Raw genomic sequence first — 19782 nt, 5'->3', positions numbered from 1 at the left:
CGGGATTTGATTATATTACCTTCTATCTTCTCCCGGAAACAATACACAGCCTTTTATATATTTGACTGGAGTCCACAATATGTATATTGTATAATACATGTACTAGATTTAACTCACGTTTTTATTTTGGCTGCAATTCGCTTAAATGAATCAATTTGGTTGATTGATCAAAGCTTATAAACCTATGTAAAAACTCCTGTTCAAAGATTCATGCATTAAATGGCACCAGGTGATTCCTTCTGCATACTCAGCCAAAGATAAACACCAGGGTCCCATGTTGTTTCACACTGATTGCAGTCATCCTTCTGATAAAAGATTTGAAAAATTTAATGAACAGTTAAGAAACTAAAGTGTTTTATATACCGTATAAGTGGAAATCTTAGCGAGACGCAAATTTAGCGATTTATCCTTAAAAAGTGGTATTTTAATTTTAGCGAGATGAAATTTTAGCGATTTACGAATTTTCACTAAAGAAGCTATAAAAAATAAAACGCAATCAATTTTTAGCGATATTCAATTTAAGCGATCCCACTACCCTCGCTAATAAAGCCAAAATTAAATCCTCGCTAAAATTTCTGCTTATACGGTAATTACTTTACAGCAGGTGGACATGTGGGTTGTATCGCTACCCTCAACAATGGAACCACATATTACCAGAGTGTCATCAACTTTGATACCACTCTTACTGTAACCCCAAGAGCTTACAGATTCACATGTTTTGTATGTGGTTTTATTTTACTCTGGAATTTGATATTTTTCAAACGCTTTGCAATTCTTTTCAATCATCAACAATTTTAAACAAGATATTTTAACATTTTAGGTGATTGAATTTGATGGGGAAAATGTCACAGCATCGGAGAAGGGAGAGAACTGTGTTTCTGGTCAAACAGCTACCACCAAACCGGGTGCCCCGGGAAGTCTGCTTTATCTTGTAGCCAATAGTAAGGATAGGGCTTATTTGTTTTACACGTTACAGAATATATTTTCATGTGGCCATAGATTTAAAAACTTTCCGAGATAATGTGAATTGAATGTGACAAAATTCTTTTGATCTATTTAAAAATATTTTTAAACATGATCTGAAATGATATGAACAAAGGGAGTGGCCGTTTCATTAATGAAAGGAGACACCCTATGCAAGTTTTTTTTAAAGTCGCTTGGTTTGATTCTAATCGCTAAAAATATACTCACCGTCAATAGAAACGCAACACCCTAATTTAAGGGGTGAAAATTATGTACGGGATATAACTATGTACCAAAAAAGTTAGGACATCTTTTACTTTGCCAAATCAGTTATTTAACGGTTGAATGATTTTCATTCCATTACCGGAAGTTGATTTTTAGCCCCCTGAACAGAAATCAAAAATTTGCATTTTTAATAAGATTATTGACAATATTTTGGGTTTTCAAGGTTTTGTACCTGTTAATCATAAGTCTTGTACTAAAAGTCCGGAAAAAATATCCTTCTTTCTTTTCCGGATGTGATGCCTGCATTTCCTCAAAGTAACTGAAAGCAAGCATTTTCATTGCTTATGTTGGAAATTCTCAAAATAACGAAAAGCGAGAGCTACAGATACAAATATACACTACATAACGACTTTTCGGGCCCATGTGTTTCAAAAGCATGAATGACAGTTCCTTGACCGGAAGTCCAAGGGTTACTACACAACGCCAAGTTAGAGAAAATTCGACCTCAGTATCTGAAAAACAGACATTTAAAGATGCACAAGAATATTTATTTCGCTCAAGTTAAGACATTGATAAACCTACTGCATGGTAGAATTCGGGCTGTGTTTGTTGTACCTGGCGGACTAAGACGTTTTAATTGAATGGTCAGAAGGGGGGATGTTTTAGAGTTATGTGTAACTTTATAAGGTTTAAAGATAAGATTAAGAATGCATACATAAAAGTAAAAAGTAAATTTATTAAACAATGATACTTCATTTAAACTTTAAATGTTATCTTAAGACCTTAGAAAGTAACACATAACTTTTAAAACATCCCCCCTTCCGACCATTCAATTAAAACGTCCTAGTCCGCCATGTACAACAAACACAGCCCGAATTCTACCATGCAGTAGGTTTATCAATGTCTTAACCTGAGCGAAATAAATCTTCTTGTGCATCTTTAAATGCCCGTTTTTCAGATACTGAGGTCGAATTTTCTCTAACTTGGCACAGTGTAGTAACCCTTAGACTTCTGGTCAATGAATTGTCATTCATGCTTTTGAAACACATGAGTCCGAAAAGTCGTTATGTAGAGTATATTTGCTTCTATAGCTCTCGCTTTTCTTTATTTTGAGAATTTCCAACATTAGCAATGAAAATGCTTGCTTTCAGTTACTTTGAGGAAATGCAGGCATCACATCCGGAAAAGAAAGAAGGATATTTTTTCCGGACTTTTAGTACAAGACTTATGATTAACAGGTACAAAACCTTGAAAACCCAAAATATTGTCAATAATTTTATTAAAAATGCAAATTTTTGATTTCTGCTCAGGGGGCTAAAAATCAACTTCCGGTAATGGAATGAAAATCATTCAACCGTTAAACAACTGATTTGGCAAAGTAAAAGATGTCCTAACTTTTTTGGTACATAGTTATATCCCGTACATAATTTTCACCCCTTAAATAAGGGTGTTGCGTTTCTATTGACGGTGAGTATATATATTCGTTTTTCTTCTTGAAAAATAATTGTCCATAAATTGTTTAAACTTTCGTCAAATTATATCCCCAAAGTCTTTTTCTTTTAAAAGATATCAAAAATCAAAAGTTAAAAAATGATTTTTGTTAGGTCACACAAAAAATAATCCTATGTTTATATCGGGTGAAATCACCTTCGAAAAATTAAATTTATCGCTTACATGTATATATCATGAAGAACAAACCCGAGCATTTTTTTCCACAACAAAGTACATTTATTTTCTCCTTCACTCTGTTCATCCGCAAATAAAACATTTCTTTTCTGAACCATAATTGAAAAGAGACTAAATTCAGAATAAACAAAACATTTATTAGTTATGAGCTGTATACTCAGCTTAATACAAAATATTTCACTGTTTTTTCCCCCTTTATATAATGTACAATTTAAAGTTTTGTAAACAGACTTCCTCAGCAGACTCCAATGTTGAAATCTTATTTTATATTTAAGGTTTAATGTACATTTCTCAATATATTCATCAATTTTACTTATAATGTACAATTCTGAAATTATTATCATCCTCTGAAAATATGAGTCGTAAATCAAGGACAGCGCTTATCATCTTCGTGAAAACTTAACATTCTACAACGATAAAAAAGTATAATATCAAAATAACCGTTAAGAAAAATACGATTAGTTCGTGTTGATTCTCTTCAGACATTGTACCTCTTAGCTGAGTATGAACTCGAATGAATAGAATACGCAAACAGCTGTTTTAATACCCAAGACATTTTACTCACATAATAAAGCGCATATCTAATTCATACGCTTACAAGAAAACATATCGAACACTCTACACATTAAATAGTTCGCTTATGCTAACGAAAAGAAATTAAATTATTTTCTCCTTCACTCTGTTCATCCGCAAATAAAACATTTCTTTTCCTAACCATAATTGAAAAGAGACTAAATTCAGAATAAACAAAAACATTTATTAGTTATGAGTTGTATACTCAGCTCGAAACACAAAGCGTTTAATATTAGATTCCTAAATTGAGAGAAACAGACAATCTGGACTTAACATCATCTTGTACATAACCGTCTTTTGCATTTTCAGATTTCCATCTTCCATGAAGTTTAAATAATCTATCTGACACCAAGTTATTAGCTGCAGAAGTTGCTCCTCCACTTCTCAACGAATGCAGCCCAAACTTTTCTTTTTCTAAGCCAATTGTATCTAAAACAGACCTAAACAATTCTCTTACTCTGGAATAAGAAATTGGTTTATTACACGTACTCAGGCAATTTGAACCAAGCTTAGATTGTAATGCTCTAAACAGAAATTCTTCATTTTTTCTAATCTTAGCTACCTGAATGTACCTTTCAAGACAAACAACGGGACATGTATCGTCATTAGTTCTTGCTATATACAGCTTGTTTCCTTTCCTGAAAATGTCCGTCTTGCTTTTTGGAATAAAAATTTCTACATGTTAAACACAAAATTTGAGATCAGAAAATCTTATATTTACCAATTCATTAAATCTCAAGAAACCTGCAAATGCCAAACTAAACATACAGTAATTTCTTAACTTAAACAAATCAGAAGATGTACCAAAGTAATCATACATTTTTTGCATAATTTCAGCCGTAATAGGTTCCTTCTTTTTAACTGGTTTTGATAAAATTCTCCTTGCACCCTCAACAGTAAATACAGCAAATTTCTCCTCGCAGGGATTCTTCATTAAATGAAAATTATGTTTCCAAGAAATACTGAAAAAAATTGAATTCAAAACGGACACTGAAACATTTTTCTGTACTAAAAAAGAAATATACAAAACAACTGTACAAACATCTGCAGGAAGAGCAGAAAATTTATAGCAGTAACACCAATCTGTAAATTTCTTGAAATAAAAATCGTACTGTTTATTGGTGTTTTCCGATTTACTTGCCCGTACTATGTTCTTAACTTCTCTTACTAAAGGAGCTAACACAGGTAAGTTGACCTTAATCTTCTCTAAATTGGTCCATTGAGAAGTGGATGAAGATAACTCCTGAAAAAACAATACAAAAATGATGAGTTTCGTAATGAAAAATTCTCAGAAAATTTTTAAGACCTTTTAAATGCTCAATGACGGCTAAATACATTGTACACAGTAAATAAACTCAGAATATAATCAACACACGTAGATGTGTCTAACGTAGTCTATATATGACACACGTAGTCGTGTCGAACGTAGTATTTATAACACAGATAGCAGTGTAAAACATAGCACACATAAATAAACACACATAGATGTGTCAAACATGTTCAATATAACATATATACAAAGTTACCTCGATGCCAAATGTCTTTAACATAATCATACAGAATTTTAATTATAACAGTCACTTTTAAATTAATTCACACTGAAATTGTTTCTACTTTATCTCCCACTAGCATCTACTCTCATTACAATCACGTTGAAAGCAACTTTTCTTTCATGAAAAACACTATTCCGCTGTGAACCTCTGACAAAAAACCTTGAAGGATTTACATATTCTACATACTCTTTAACAAAGAATTTATATGTTCCATCAGTATTTACTAAACATGACCAAAAAGGAGATGAAGTCCATTTAGGTACAACTAAAACCCCTCTAGCATTACATGCTATCAAATGAGCTATTACTTTGGAAACTAATCTAACTGGTGGAACAATCCAGTTATTATCAAATTTCCAATCATATGAAAAAGCGTCAACTCCAACAGACATACTGTCCGCAAATTTTGAATAAAACTTTTTTACCTTGAAATTGAGGGAATTTGCAAACAAATCACATGTAAAAGGACCCCACTTTTTGTTAAACAATTGAAAAATGTTAATATCGACACCCCAGTCGTCTGCATCGTACATTTTGCTGAAAAAATCTGCAATCACATTTTTATTTCTTGGTATCCAACAAACTTCTAATGATATTCTGAACAACATACAAATCTTAAATATAGAAAAAGCAAGAACATGTAATTCAGATTTCATGCTTCCAACCTCGATAATTCTTGCAGCATTTTGATTGTCTGTATGCAATTTAACATTTTTACCTACAAGTTCTACCTTGAAAGCTTCTAATGTCAATTCAATTGCTTTTAATTCCCTGCAGGTGGAACTCTTTTGTGTTTCCTCTTCTGACCATCTTTTGTGTACAATTTTCCCCAGAATTTCCACGCAGTATCCTGCTCCTGCATGGTCACTTGCATCTGTATAAAGCAGTTTTTCTGGCAAAACATAATTATTGAAAATTTTCTTGAAAGGTAAATGTTTACAATTTATTTTCCAAAAATTCAATTCTACAATTGTCTCTTTGCTTAATTTGAAAACTGCATCCCAAGATTTTCTGAAACAAATATTTATATGCATTTGTCTTGTCATGAACCTACACATAGAACCCAGGCTTTCAGAAAATGACACAATTTTTCCCGTAATTTTTGCTAAATCTCTTGCAGATGTGAAAAAATTATTATCAACAATCTGATCTATTAAAACAATAAGATCATCTACTTTGAATTTTTGCAATTCTAATGAACCTTCTTGCATGTTCCACATAAATCCAAGCCACACCAAGGATTTCTGTGGAATCCACTCGGACTTCTCCGTATTAATAACAAAACCAGCTTTAATCAATGTATCATGTACCTTCTCAGCTGAATATTGACAATTTGCATAACTATCTGCAAAACCAAATCCATCATCTAAATAAACAATGATGAAAATACCTTGCTCTCTCCAAAATCTAACTAAATTCCTCAGAACCTTAGTAAAAATAAAAAGCGCTGAGGACAAGCCAAAAGGTAAAGAAGTAAATGCATAAAAATAGCCTTTCCAAGAAAAACCAAAATAGTTGTACATTGAAGGGTGTAAATCGATGTGATGGTAACCTGATGACAGGTCAAATTTAAACATAAAACCGTCTTTTTGCACAAAGTCTAGGGCCTCTTTAACACCTTCAAGTTTGAATTTGTAATTTATAACATATTGATTTACATGCCTTAAATCCAAAACGAGACGTTCTTTACCTTTTGCGTTTACCGAGACCGTCAGAGGATTCACCACATGCGGAACTTCATTAACCTTTATAACAATGCCCTTGTTCAATAATTCATCAATGCTGTTACTTACAAAACCAGAATGCTGCTTTGCTGAATTGTTGTTGCTGCAAAATTTAGCTTCAGGATACTGATAAAAAGGTACAATGTATCCAGAAGAAACAATATTACACACTGTATCGCTAGCTCTAAGAACGTTTTTCCAAAAATACACGTGTTCTCCTAATCTACCTTTGACATTTTGAACATTGCCCTTAACTTCAGCTTTACATTTACATATGTCAGAAAAAATGCTCACCATTTCATTCATTTCATTGCTTTGATTTCTTATCTGCGTTGTCACTGGTAATAGTGGCTGTTGGGACTGACACTCTTCCTGGTATCTTAAGCGGGCACTGGGTTGACACGTGTCCCTCCTCGAAGCAATAGAAACAGACTGTAGGTTTGGCGAAGGGGAATCTAGATGTGGTAGCTTGTGTCGGTGCTGACCAAGGGCGGATGTAGTTTCCTGCTGGGTACTGGCCGAAATACTGTCGGCTATTTTCTGTATTGTTGAAACGAAGAAGGTCATTCCGCATAACTGGGCCGCCGTTTCTATCGTATGGCTTTTTGTCTGCTCTCTCCTTTCTACGCTTGACTGCCCTGGACTCTGCTTTCCTAAGTTTGTTTGCCTCGTCAGGACCGTCCACCAAATTATCACCCAAATACTCATCAAGTGTGTCCCAACCATATTTGTCGGCAATGCGCACGTGCGTGTTCCTCTCCGTCAATTTGTCTCGGGACGACTTTATAATTTCTGTAGCGTCTTCGATTCTCCCAAACTTCAGGTATTCGTCTACCAAATCCAACTCCGCAATTCTGTTTTGATTAAAATCAAATTGAGTCTTACAGCCAGTGTATTTGAAAGTATTTTTGTCCTCCGTTTTGTTCAAAATAAAGCTCCTACGAATTTCTGATACTCGGTCCTCTAATTCTTGTCTCATGTGAGCACGTTCGTCGCTCAATGCACATTTAAGCCTGCCTGTAAACAAGGATAAGGCCTCTTCTATAGAAATGGCGCTATCATTTTCTTTATCGGTTTTGCCGTCGATACTCCTCTCTATTGTAATTTGTTCGTGTTGATTCTCTTCAGAAATTGTACTTCTTAGCTGAGTATGAACTCGAATGAATAGAATACGCAAACAGCTGTTTAAATACCCAAGACATTTTACTCACATAATAAAGCGAATATCTAATTCATACGCTTACAAGAAAACATATCGAACACTCTACACATTAAATAGTTCGCTTATGCTAACGAAAAGAAATTAAAATATACTGTACACGGACAATATTTTAGCTCCTTTTAAAAAAATCTTAAAATATCTAACTTCCCTTTATTCTTTAAATATGCATATTAATATAGAAATTACTATGTATTATATTCAATTAATTTTTTTATTTTTAAAAGATGTATTATGTCAGACTAAAGCTTCTCTAATGCAAAAAAAAAATGCTCGGGTTTGAATTATCTTCATTTTTAGATATAACCGATAAATTTATTTTTTAAAAAATTGACTTCACAACAGATCTTAACTTCCCGTCAGGAACTACTGTTTGTCAATAAGGTTTTTGATCTGCGTTTTCCATGTAAGGATTGTTGTTATAAACTATTAAATCAATCTTATAATTTATTTTATATATTATCTATGTAATGACGTACTTTTATTCTGTAAGATAATATGTGCCTGTTTCGGATTAAGCGGCTTTAAAGAAAACGGTCAAGTAATACTAGTATGTGATGTTTAGTTTTCATCTCCAAAAAGAGCAGTGCATATTTAATATTTGATAGTGCATATTTCAAATTATTCTAACTAATGGTTAATTAAATGGTGTCTGTGTTGTTTTTCGAGAGTATTACTTTGACTGAACCATATATGGGATATTCAATTTTATTCTAAACTATCACTTTGCTGAAGTTTCTTATGAAAAATACATTTATTTATATTTACAGCGACCTGTTGTAAGTAAAAACTTTCTTTCTGAGTATAAATATATCAAAAAAATTCATATTTTACTAACTACATATTATCATTTATGCATACATGTACTGTAACCTTTGATTTTTTAAACGATAGACATCGAAACACCCAGTTCGCCAGAAGAATCAGACAACACAACTGCCATTGTAGCGGGTGTGATGGTGACGATATTAGTCATAGCAATCATTATAGGGGCGGTACTGGGATATAGATACTTCAAAAAGAAACAAGAGGAAAACCTTTTCACCAGTAAGAATCATATCTATAGATGGTGATTTGGTTCCTAACTTTGCCTATAGTTTTCAGACATCATTAGTGTCTTTTTCCTCTAAAGTTGTTTTGTTCCTCAATTATTCTTATAATCATGATAATATATTTAAAATTTTAATGATCTCACCTGAAAGAAGCAAGAAAAAAAATTAAAATATAGTTGCTGAAATCATCAAATAGAGGTTAACTATAGGAGAGCAAATGCAGGACAGATTTTATAGTAATAAATTAATATTCAGCTCAATGCCTGGGTTCACCAATTGGATGGTCTATAGTCATAAAATGCTGTTTTACATTAGGTTTGTTTATTGCTATGTAAATTTTGATAGCATCTTAATATCAAAATGAATGAAATATTTTCTTGAAAATTTTATTTTATGATATACATCAACAATATTTATAATTGAAATTACGTCAGAAATATGCAGAACTAAAGAGCACTTAGTCAAAGAACATTATTTTATGATTTGTCATTTTAGAGAGAAAAATAAATCCTTTGATTACTGTTGGAACGGTTGGCAGTTTGAAGAAAATGCCGGAACCTTTGGTCAATACGAACCATAACAGCAGCAAATCCAAAGAAAAGGATCTCAGCAATAACAACAACAGGTCCAGTGATAATGGTCTTAATAATAACAACAACAGTAACAAATCTAGTGGTGATATATCCAGTAACACAGACAACAAGTCAAAGGATGACATCCAAAAAGTTCCACCACCGGAAATGCTGGTGACAATTGACGGTGAATTGCAAGATGTAGATGCTGATAAGGAAATCAAGGAACAAAAAAGGCCAGAAAAAGATGAAACAAATGGAGATAAAGTAGAGAAAGATAAAGCAGATAAAGTAGATAAAACAGAACACAAGGAAGAGAAGAGTATATCGAATGGAACAGTCACCGTGTTTGACCTTACCGAAAACGAGGCGAATGTTTTGAAGACGAATCAACCTAATGGAGTGATAAGTAAAGAGGATATGGAAAATAAGCCTGATAAAGAAATGGGTGAAAAAGTTAATTCCGAAAGTGTTAAGCCTGAGAAGAGGGTTACTTTTCCAGATCAACCACCAGAAGGACTAGGGAAACGAGAAAAAACAATTCTTCCTTCGGACGAGGCCAAAAGGGCTCCGAATGAGGAGGTGTCCAATTTTGGGAAGGACAAAACCGGTATGAACTCGAGAATGCCCAGCAGAGGAGGAGTAAAACCCACAGAGAGTAGTGGGTCTCTAGATGTTCTGTTTGGCAAGAATGGTGTCCTGAAACCAGAGCCCCAGGACCCGCACAGCACACTGGGTCCACGTGACACCACTCTAACTGATATAATCATATAACATGCTAGCTATAGAAAATATATATTTTTTAAAAATGTTACTGCATGAAATGAACACTCATTCTATTGACAGTTTGAACCTAACCTTTTTTATGCATGTTTATATATCCTTCAGAAATCATTCTGATAACAAATCAATGTTTGATCGTATATGAAATTTACATTTGAGAAGATTAAAGAAAGACAAAATTTGTTTTGTTTGTTTTTTGTATTCAAATAATTTTAGCGCCGAATCGGAAGAAGTTTGCTATACTGAAAATGTCAATAGAAAGAGTAAGTAATTTTTGTGTTTCTCTGAAAAATATAAGTATTGACTTGGTGCATTGGTTTTGATGAGTCAGTTAAATTTATGTTCACATTTTTCTTGTTGCAGGAAAACCTATATGTAGAGGAGGTCAGGTGGTAAAAGGAAATGAATCAGACGAACTAAATGAAATATCTTTACAATATTTAAAGAAAGATAAAAATAGCCTGGTAGTCCTCAAATCAAGAACTCAAACACACGAACCGAACTCTTCAAAATCATTAGTCGAAGACGGGTGTCCTGGAGAAACCTTGACCAATCTTGGTGCATTAATGTCCATCGCGTCCTCCAATCCCCACGATCATGTGTTGAAAGAGCATAGATGAGAACATTTATCTAGTTACCTTGACAACGCCGTCCACCTTACTGACCATCCATTAGTCGACCACAGAGAGTAGAAGACTGTTTATCAATACATAACCATTAAATTTATTAAAACCTCGATATTTTCTATCTTTTGTGCTTTAGCTTTTCTAGGCAGTACATGATCTTTGAATACTCTTTTGATGAATGAATATTAAAAATGTCTTTGATCAGAAGTCCCAACAATTTTTACAAATGCTTAGTTTTTTAACTTTTTAAACAAAAGATTGATATCCTTCAGAATAATATTGCTTGAGCAAAAAGGTAAAAGGGGTGAATACTTACCTTTATTCAGGATTGAAATAATTTACTAATGAAATGAAATGTACATGGATGTACTTTTTTAATACTTGTGGATGTTTAAATAGATGTATTATATTTAAACACAGTCTTTTATAAAAGTTGTCGGTAAGAATATTTATTTCTAAATCATTCCACTGGTAATATATACCCCGGACCCATACGAAAGAATTAATTGTACTTATATGGGGAGGGAGAGAATAATAAAATATTCAAAGGACCGATTGAAGTCCCTATATCCCTTGACTCGATTGAAGCGAGACGCTCGATATGGCTCTGTTATCTGGTTTCATGTGAAGAAATGCTTATCAATGACGTTCATTTAATGTCAACATGTGTTGCCTGATATTGGCACTTTTCGTCGTTCTTTATGTTGTATATAAAGTTTATGAATTCCACAAAGGGAAAACTTCAATTGAGAACAAAAATAATCGCTACGTCCTCATAACGGGGTGTGATTCTGGTTTCGGAAATGCGTTAGCCCGTTTACTGGATAAACAGGGTGTTCCAGTGTTTGCAGCATGTTTAACCGAGAAGGGTGGAACAGAACTGAAGAAACATACGTCATCACGACTCCGTGTTCTACAACTTGACGTCACGGATCAGAAGAGCATCCGTAATGCTGTGGAATTTGTCAAACGTCATTTGCCAAAATCTTCAGGTAAATAATCCCTTCATTTTCGTACGATGTTAAGCTTAAGATAAGTTCTATTTCCGATAATGCGAAAATTCTCCACAAAGTATTCCACCTTAGTACATGTACATCATTGTTATTTTCGATTTATTTTACCACAAAAAGTTAACCTCAGATTTTTTCGAGTCTTTTAAAAGATATATAAGTGCTATAATGTTTTCTAAAGGTTATACATGTAATTTTTTAAATAACTCACCCCATTTTTAAATCTATAACAATTTACATACATGTTCTTCGATTATTCTTTCATTCTTATATTTGTTCAATTCCTGTCTCACTTCAATATTTCTAGGTTTGTGGGGACTCGTCAACAATGCAGGTTTACAGGTTTTACATGCTCCTTTGGAGTTTCAATCTCACGAGGCGATAGAAAAATGTTTGAAGGTCAACCTACTTGGTTCGATTGACGTTACAAGGTCATTTTTGCCTTTTCTTAGGAAAGCCAAAGGTAGAATGATATACCTATCGAGTGACAGTGCCTTCATAGAGTGGCCGTGTCGGGCACCTTACGTAATCAGTAAATTTGGAATCGAAGCTCTTGCAGAATGCCTAAGGTGAGAGGGGCAAAGTTCCATTTACTATGCTTTTTAAAAAACATTATGGCATGCCTTTTATTCAATTTTAAATCAAAATAAAGAAAGTAAAATCAAAGATCTAGATTCCATTCCAACAAATCTTTAAAAAAAAAAAAACAAAGAAGAAACATATGATGCTGGCAGCATCGCAGTATTGACTTTCAGATTCTTACTTATACAATGTCTGCATAATTTCGATTTTACATTTAATGACTTAAGCAGTTAAATGTTAAATCAAAATTACTTATAAATTACAATGACTTATGCAGTTGTACTTGTAAAATGAAAATGACGATCATATTTCTTAGAACAAGTATATATTATATACTGTATTTTTAACTATAAAGTGGATTTAACAGTTTATGATGATGTTGATCTGTAAATGCTGCTTGTGTGTTTGCTTCTGAACAGAAGTGTGAGAATTTTATTAAAAATTTACAAACAAATGATACATATAGCATCCTTAAAGAAAACAAGTTTTATAGGCGTATTGAAAGATATGAAAATACTACCCTTGTTTGTTATTACAAATAAGAAACGTTTTCCTATAAATCACCACTTTACACTGTAGAAGAGAATTGTATCTAGTTGGTGTGACGTCACACACAATCCAGCCAGGACCATTTAAAACCCGGATCGTAGACCCTAACGAGATGAAATCTGCTCTACAGAAGGCGTTTGACGAAGTGGACGAAGAAGTCCAGCAATTTTATGGACAGCAATGGTTTCAGAAAAGTAAGACCAAAATAATGAATTTACCTTTACCTGAGTTGGGAGTTAAAGACGACAAATGAAATACTTATATTTTTTTTTACAGTAAAGGAATCTTTTGAAGGAATACCAAAGATTCAATACGAGGATTTGTCCCCGGTGACAAATGCCATCTGTCACGCCCTGTTTTCTGTGATGCCGAAGAGACGATACCGATGTGGAAAAATCTGTGAATATTACTTCTATCCCATTTCTTTGCTTCCTGAATGGTTTAACACCTGGTACTGGGCAATGAATCCACAGCCGGAAGCAGTTACACATAATTGAAGTTCCTATTTTAAAATGTGTGTCATATGGATACATTTAATTAAGTATTAAAGTATGATGTACATAAGTTACAAAGAATTTATAAAAATAATAAAATATCTATGAAAAGCAACATTCATGGTTATTCCTGCGATGAGTCAATTTTGTCGAAACGTTTTTGCTTATTGTTGTTTCAACAATTTTTAGAAGTTCATACATCGAGACCCAATTTGAACATTACGTCAGAGAATTCTTTTGATGACTGTTTCTTGTTAAAGTACAGGTATAAACCAATAGTCATTGATAAGTAGAACTGTGTAAGATATAAGTCATGGGGTATTATTTTATACAATCAAGAAACACTTCAGAGAGTAAAGACCTGGAAATCCACTAACAATTATCTTTCATCACACATAACAAGTACTAGTAAACTGGCATGAGACTTTTCCAGCCAAGGTACGAATTACATGTAAAATCCATCCGGGGTCTCGGCTCCTTTTCTTTTAATTATTGAGAATGTACATAGACATTAACCTAAAGAAATTTATTTTGGTTAAAGCTTTTTCTGATGTGTTTAAATAAATTTCTAATGAATTTCTAAAAATTCAAAGTTGAGCAAGCTTCGATCATCAACTTGCCTTTTTCTGTGTATCTCTTTTTCTTAAGCAAGGGTATACTTTAAACTGACCATCTTGAACACGAACGGATTTGATAAAACGAATCAATGTTTAAAAGTGTAATGAGCCATAATGTTTAATGATGTATCTCTACATTTCACATACGAGTACATTTGGTCTGAATTCCTATCCGGAAGTTATATGTTGATTAATGTTGATTAAAGTTCTGAAGTCAGTTACGCTATATAAAATAAAAAGTTACATGGAAGTACAATCTCTAATCTGTTATTCTCCCTGAGCGTTTCATGAAATATATGGAGATCCTTCTTCTATTCCGAATTTACTTCCTTTAAACCTTTTTTTTCTGTTTAATAAACATTCCACTGGTTTCCAGTAGATATCCTCATCTCAACCACACCAGAAACAAACCGAGGAAGGTTCAATTTTCTCTCCCATGATGTTTCTGTGTTGTCCACTCCGAATCGGTCTCTTCTATCATGTATATCACTTCTTTAAATTTTTTTTTAAAATTTCTTCTTTAATTGCTGGTTCTGAAGTATATCGTTTCAAGAAGTGTGTCTATATCTTCATGCTTCTCCCCATTCAGTGCTATTCATTTTGCCTTCTTAATTTTCTCCCTATTTGTTTCTTTTCTTGAACTTCTTAATCGTCATTTGACACTCTACTGTCTTCCTTCTGCCATGTCCTTGGTGCTGTCCGCAGTCCTCCTTAACTAGCTATTGTCGTTCTTACTTTCCCATAACACCACTTCAATGGTACTTTATTCTCGCCTAGAGAAAACTTTTCTGCAAATACTTTGCATAGTTATAATTGTGCCTGGTATGTAGTAACTTTGTAACTTTCTGATTCTTTTTCGTGAAAGGTAAATAAATCGTGTTTAAAAAATAATATTGAATTTAAAGCAAGCAAATACACATGTACAATACAATAGGAATGTTACAGTATATTCGGAATGGTTATTGTCCGTTTCATTTTAAGTCGACAGTTACACTGCACATTTTATTTCCTGTTAGAACTGCAATGTTTATCAAACTTTAGGCGAAGTTCACCTGTAGTTTCTTTTTTATAATACGGCAGGTTAACAACTGAACATTGATTGTATATTATCACTTGCATACGGCAAGTTAACAGCTAAACATTGATTGTATATTATCACTTGCAAAATGATTTTACTCTTATGAGTGACACGGGGCCAACTCATCAGAAATACCTGCAACATACTATTGTCGCCTCTATTTAAGGAACAAATGACACCTGTTTGTCGTGGTTGGGTCAGAAGCGCAATACCTTCCGAAGATATGGCCTAGTTATCAACCTGACCATTATCTGAGTTTTCTATCTTAACTGATACAAATACGAACATGTGCTGCCTATTATTTCTATTTATAATCTTTTTGTATATTTCATACAAAATTTATGAGTTTCACAAAGGAAAAACGTGTATTGATAGCATTAATAATCGCTACGTCCTCATAACGGGATGTGATTCTGGCTTTGGAAATGCTTTAGCCCGTTTACTGGATAAGCAGGGGGTTCCAGTGTTTGCAGCATGTCTAACCGAGAAGGGTGGGACAGAACTGAAGAAACATACGTCATCAAGACTACGTGTTCTACAACTTGACGTCACGGATCAGATCAGCATCCGTAATGCTGTGGAATTTGTCAAACTTCATTTGCCAGAATCTTCAGGTGAGAATTTATTAAATCAAATAAGTTAGTGATCAATCTCATAAAAACTTTAAACAATACAAATCGAAGAAGAGAGCATACAATGAAGCGCATTGAAGTGGTAAAATTTTCCGTTCGAATGGAACGTTTTGAGCTATATTTAGAGTGTTTATTGTCATCTTTTGACACGCCCATTTCTTTAGAAATTGATAAAACGGTCAAGTTGTTTCTTCAAATACCTGTAGAACAGGTTTTCCATAAATATAATAGCCAATCAAATTGAGGATCTAAATAAACACCGAGTAAACACGTGTTCGACCAAAACATGTGTTGTGGTAACTTCAATAGACATGATAAGTTCAAAAATATGTACATATTCGTTGCAATTTGTGTTTAACAGAAGCGGGGAGTATCTAACTCCCTCTTCTATTTTTTTTTTAAGCTCCATTTCAGTGTAACTCATGATGCTTGTCGCGAAGAATGGGATGTCCTAAAACTATACGACGAATATTACTTTCTCGTTTCTAAAAATATGGGCGTGTCATTATGTTATAATTGACTTTCAAAACATGACTCAGAACTTTTCATCCAAACGGAGAATTTTACCACTTCAATGCGCTTCATTGTAACACAGAGCTCTGGAATTTCCTGACTTGGGATCAAGTGCCTAGGTAAGCATCCCCTACTGTACTTTAATACTCGCCCCGAATGCTTAATATTGATCAAGTAAACAGAACATTCAGTATTGAAATTTAGTGCAAAAACAATAGTCTAACAACTGCTATTAAAATAGTCAGGTAAAGTACTACCCAGTGATAGGCCATATTTGCTAATATCAGTAATAAAGTCATTTTGTAGGATTGAATATTGAAAATTCTGATGATCATTTGATTTTTTTGTGTTTGATTGTCGTGAATATATTATATAAATATTGCATGTAGTTGAGTGTAACATTGAAAATTTTCACCCCTCGAAAACCATTGTCAACCTCGGCTGCGCCTCGGTTGACAATGGTTTTCTTGGGGTGAAAATTTTCAATGTTACACTCAACTACATGCAATATTTATTATATTATACTGAATGTTTTATACAAATACATAAAACAGTGAACCGTGCGCGCATAAATTCTGCGCAGTCCCTAATTTTTGTAATACCTCCCGTCGTCAAGCAATGTTGACTGTTGCTACGCTGGAGGGCGTGGCTTCATTAATCAGCGGGTAATAGTGTTTTTTAGCAAATGTTTCTCGACCAATCAGATTCAACTAATTCACATGAAAGTATAACATTTTATTCTTGCATTATTAGGTTTATGGGGGCTAGTCAATAATGCTGGTCTACAGGTTCTGCACGCACCTTTGGAGTTTCATTCACCTGAAGCTGTAGAAAAATGTTTATCGGTAAACCTGTTTGGATCCATAAACATGACAAGATCATTTTTGCCTCTCGTGAGAAAAGAGAAAGGTAGACTTGTATATGTCACTAGCGAGTGTGTTTTCCGGGAACAGGCCTGTCGGGTTCCTTACGTCATCAGTAAAGTTGGAGTTGAAAGTATGGCAGAATGCCTAAGGTAAGGATCTACTGATTTACATGGTACTAATTCTTACTTTTCGCTGCTTGGTTCAGTATTTAGAGCGTCTGCTGTATAGAGTAGCGAAGTAAGGAGTTGATCTTTGCGTCGCCGGTTTGAATCCCATAATGGAATGTGGAGACCGGTCTTTCGGATGAGACCTGTTATAACCGAAGTCCCGTGTCGCATTCGGTGCTGGCACAGAAAAATATTAATCACTGCTCAATGGTCCAAAGTGTCGAGTATAGGACAACATTTGTAGCCCTCTACGGGGAAGTGGTGACGTCTCCATATAAGTGAAAAATTCTCGAGAGGGACGTTAAACAACAAACAAATACAAGCAATTTTGCATAAAGTTGATAATCTTAAACAGGAAAAAATGAAATTTTAAGAGAGGAGAAGTTTGAAGTATTAGAGTCTAAAACAAAAAAGGAAAAAAAGTCTAGCCACACAGTATTGCAAATAAATGATAAATCTTCACATCTAACTTGATATTTCCTATTTAGTGTGTATCATTTAGTCTATTTATTCTGAAATAAGCATGGAGTAAGTTCTATGGTTCTATGATACAATGACTTTGTCAGCAAATACATTATATCATTAAGTCAAAAGTTAAGGGTTTTCATACCATTTTAGGCAAGTAAAACACTGAATTGTAGATGGATTTTCCCCTTTATTTTCCGACCTTGACAAGCAGCACACGGCGGGTGTGACCGGTCGACATCGAATGCTCACTCCTCCATGGCACCTAATCCCACTTCTCATGTTTTAGAGGTCCCTGTTTGATCTGCTCCTCATTTGAATTGTTTAAATGGACTTTTAAACTTGAATTCCTTTGTCCCACTGTATACTATAATTCATTAAGAACATTCTCAAAGATGAAATAATAATTTGAAAGAATTATACCTTATTTTCATTAAAAATAATTTTTACAGATGTTTTAAACCTGTACTTTTCAGAAGGGAACTGTATGACGTTGGTGTGACGATTCATACTATCCAGCCAGGGGCATTCAAAACAAGCATAATCGTAGATATAAACGAGATGAAAGCTACACTACAGAGAGCATACGAAGCTGCTGACGAAGAAGTTCAGGAGTTCTATGGAAAGCAATGGTTAAAAAAAAGTAAGTTCAAAGAAAGTAAGACTATGGTGAAGACTATTTTTTTAATGAATAAAATTTACTAAAATGAGTCTTAGTGTTACTCTTGTTTTGTAGCAAAGGAATCGATGGATGGTATTCCAAATGTTCAGTGTAAGGATTTGTCCCTGGTGACCACCGCCATTTACCACGCGCTGTTTTCTGTGATGCCAAAGAAACGTTATAGATGTGGACCTGACTGTATATATCATTTTTACCCCGTCTCTCTGTTACCTCAATGGTTCAACACGTGGTACTGGTCAATGACGCCACCGCCGGACGCCATCACTAAAGGACTGAAAAAATAATATATTTATTCCTGACATTATTCTTGTTATTTATTTTTTTGGTTGAAATCAAAAATTTCTAGAAGTGATTAAATCAGACGCTCATTAAGCCAAATTATTCAAGTAGTCGTCTTCAACAACATTTTCCAATACAATGTAAAGCTATTTACTTGTTACATATAGAGCTGATAATAAAAACACATCATAACATACCTATGTCCCTTGTTTTTTTTCAGATTAGATAATTGTTGTATTATTAAGGTCTTCCGTTTCCAACGCAAGACATTATTGTTTTCCTTCGGTTTCTTTTTCCTTAATATTTTTTTCTTACCGATTTTTGTGCACGCGAGTTCTCGGAAGCGGCTCAGTCGATTTTCACGAAACTTTCAGATCTGATAGATATTGATCTGAATTTTATTGGACATTTTTTATATTGATGACGTCACTTCCGGTCGTGAGATATGGACGATTTTCTGATTTTAAGAGGGTCGGCTTGTCCTGGTAACTCCTCCTAAACGACTTAAGATATTGAGTTGAGATTTTCGGTGAGAGTAAAGAATGGTTTGCTGAGTTGCATATGGGTGTTCAAAGGTTTCTAGCGCAAAAAGGACCGGAGCTCGATAGGGCCCAAAAATGTCTCAGAAACATCTCACAAAATTTGACACTTTCCGTTTCATATCGTCTTACCTGTTCATAATTTGTTAAAACATATTGAAGAGAAATTGTGCAGAATGTTAAAACCTTTTAAATAATACCAAGGAAAAGGGGCTGACCTATCAAATTAGGGTCTCAGAAGGGCCAAAAGTCCTTTATCGATATCTCTTTATTGTAATAAATAACTGAAGAAAAAATATTCATCTTAAGAGGCCGTGTCAGTAACCATTGAGA

General features: G+C 34.0%; 3 protein-coding genes and 1 long non-coding RNA gene across 4 annotated transcripts; 3 read left to right on the top strand and 1 right to left on the bottom strand.

The window, feature by feature from the left end:
• Window positions 1–4369: 4369 nt before the first annotated feature.
• LOC134280515 (uncharacterized) lies at window positions 4370–5762 on the bottom strand. The gene is made up of 3 exons (XR_009994919.1): window positions 5732–5762; window positions 4616–4690; window positions 4370–4409 (listed from the first exon to the last, which is right to left on the bottom strand). It is a non-coding gene; the product is annotated as an uncharacterized LOC134280515 (long non-coding RNA).
• Window positions 5763–8843: 3081 nt separating this feature from the next.
• On the top strand, window positions 8844–11101 carry LOC134280514 (intermembrane lipid transfer protein vps13F-like). Its single transcript, XM_062762931.1, has 2 exons — window positions 8844–8990; window positions 9491–11101. The coding sequence occupies exons 1-2, from the start codon at window positions 8900–8902 to the stop codon at window positions 10339–10341; spliced, it is 942 nt and encodes a 313-aa protein (XP_062618915.1). The 5' UTR covers window positions 8844–8899; the 3' UTR covers window positions 10342–11101.
• Window positions 11102–11476: 375 nt separating this feature from the next.
• LOC134280513 (retinol dehydrogenase 16-like) lies at window positions 11477–13683 on the top strand. The gene is made up of 4 exons (XM_062762930.1): window positions 11477–11968; window positions 12294–12555; window positions 13148–13311; window positions 13394–13683. Exons 1-4 carry the CDS (start codon window positions 11641–11643, stop codon window positions 13612–13614), a joined length of 975 nt encoding a protein of 324 aa, XP_062618914.1. The 5' UTR covers window positions 11477–11640; the 3' UTR covers window positions 13615–13683.
• A 1909-nt stretch (window positions 13684–15592) lies between these two features.
• Window positions 15593–19071, top strand: LOC134280512 (retinol dehydrogenase 7-like). Its single transcript, XM_062762929.1, has 4 exons — window positions 15593–15920; window positions 17205–17466; window positions 18426–18592; window positions 18686–19071. Exons 1-4 carry the CDS (start codon window positions 15593–15595, stop codon window positions 18913–18915), a joined length of 987 nt encoding a protein of 328 aa, XP_062618913.1. The 3' UTR covers window positions 18916–19071.
• The last annotated feature ends 711 nt before the right edge of the window (window positions 19072–19782 follow it).

Source organism: Saccostrea cucullata, unplaced genomic scaffold (genome assembly GCF_032062105.1).
Source record: "Saccostrea cucullata isolate Sc308-1 unplaced genomic scaffold, CSIRO_AGI_Scuc_v1 ctg5030, whole genome shotgun sequence".
Classification (NCBI taxonomy): domain Eukaryota; kingdom Metazoa; phylum Mollusca; class Bivalvia; order Ostreida; family Ostreidae; genus Saccostrea; species Saccostrea cuccullata.
This window is presented reverse-complemented; position numbering and strand designations above follow the sequence as displayed.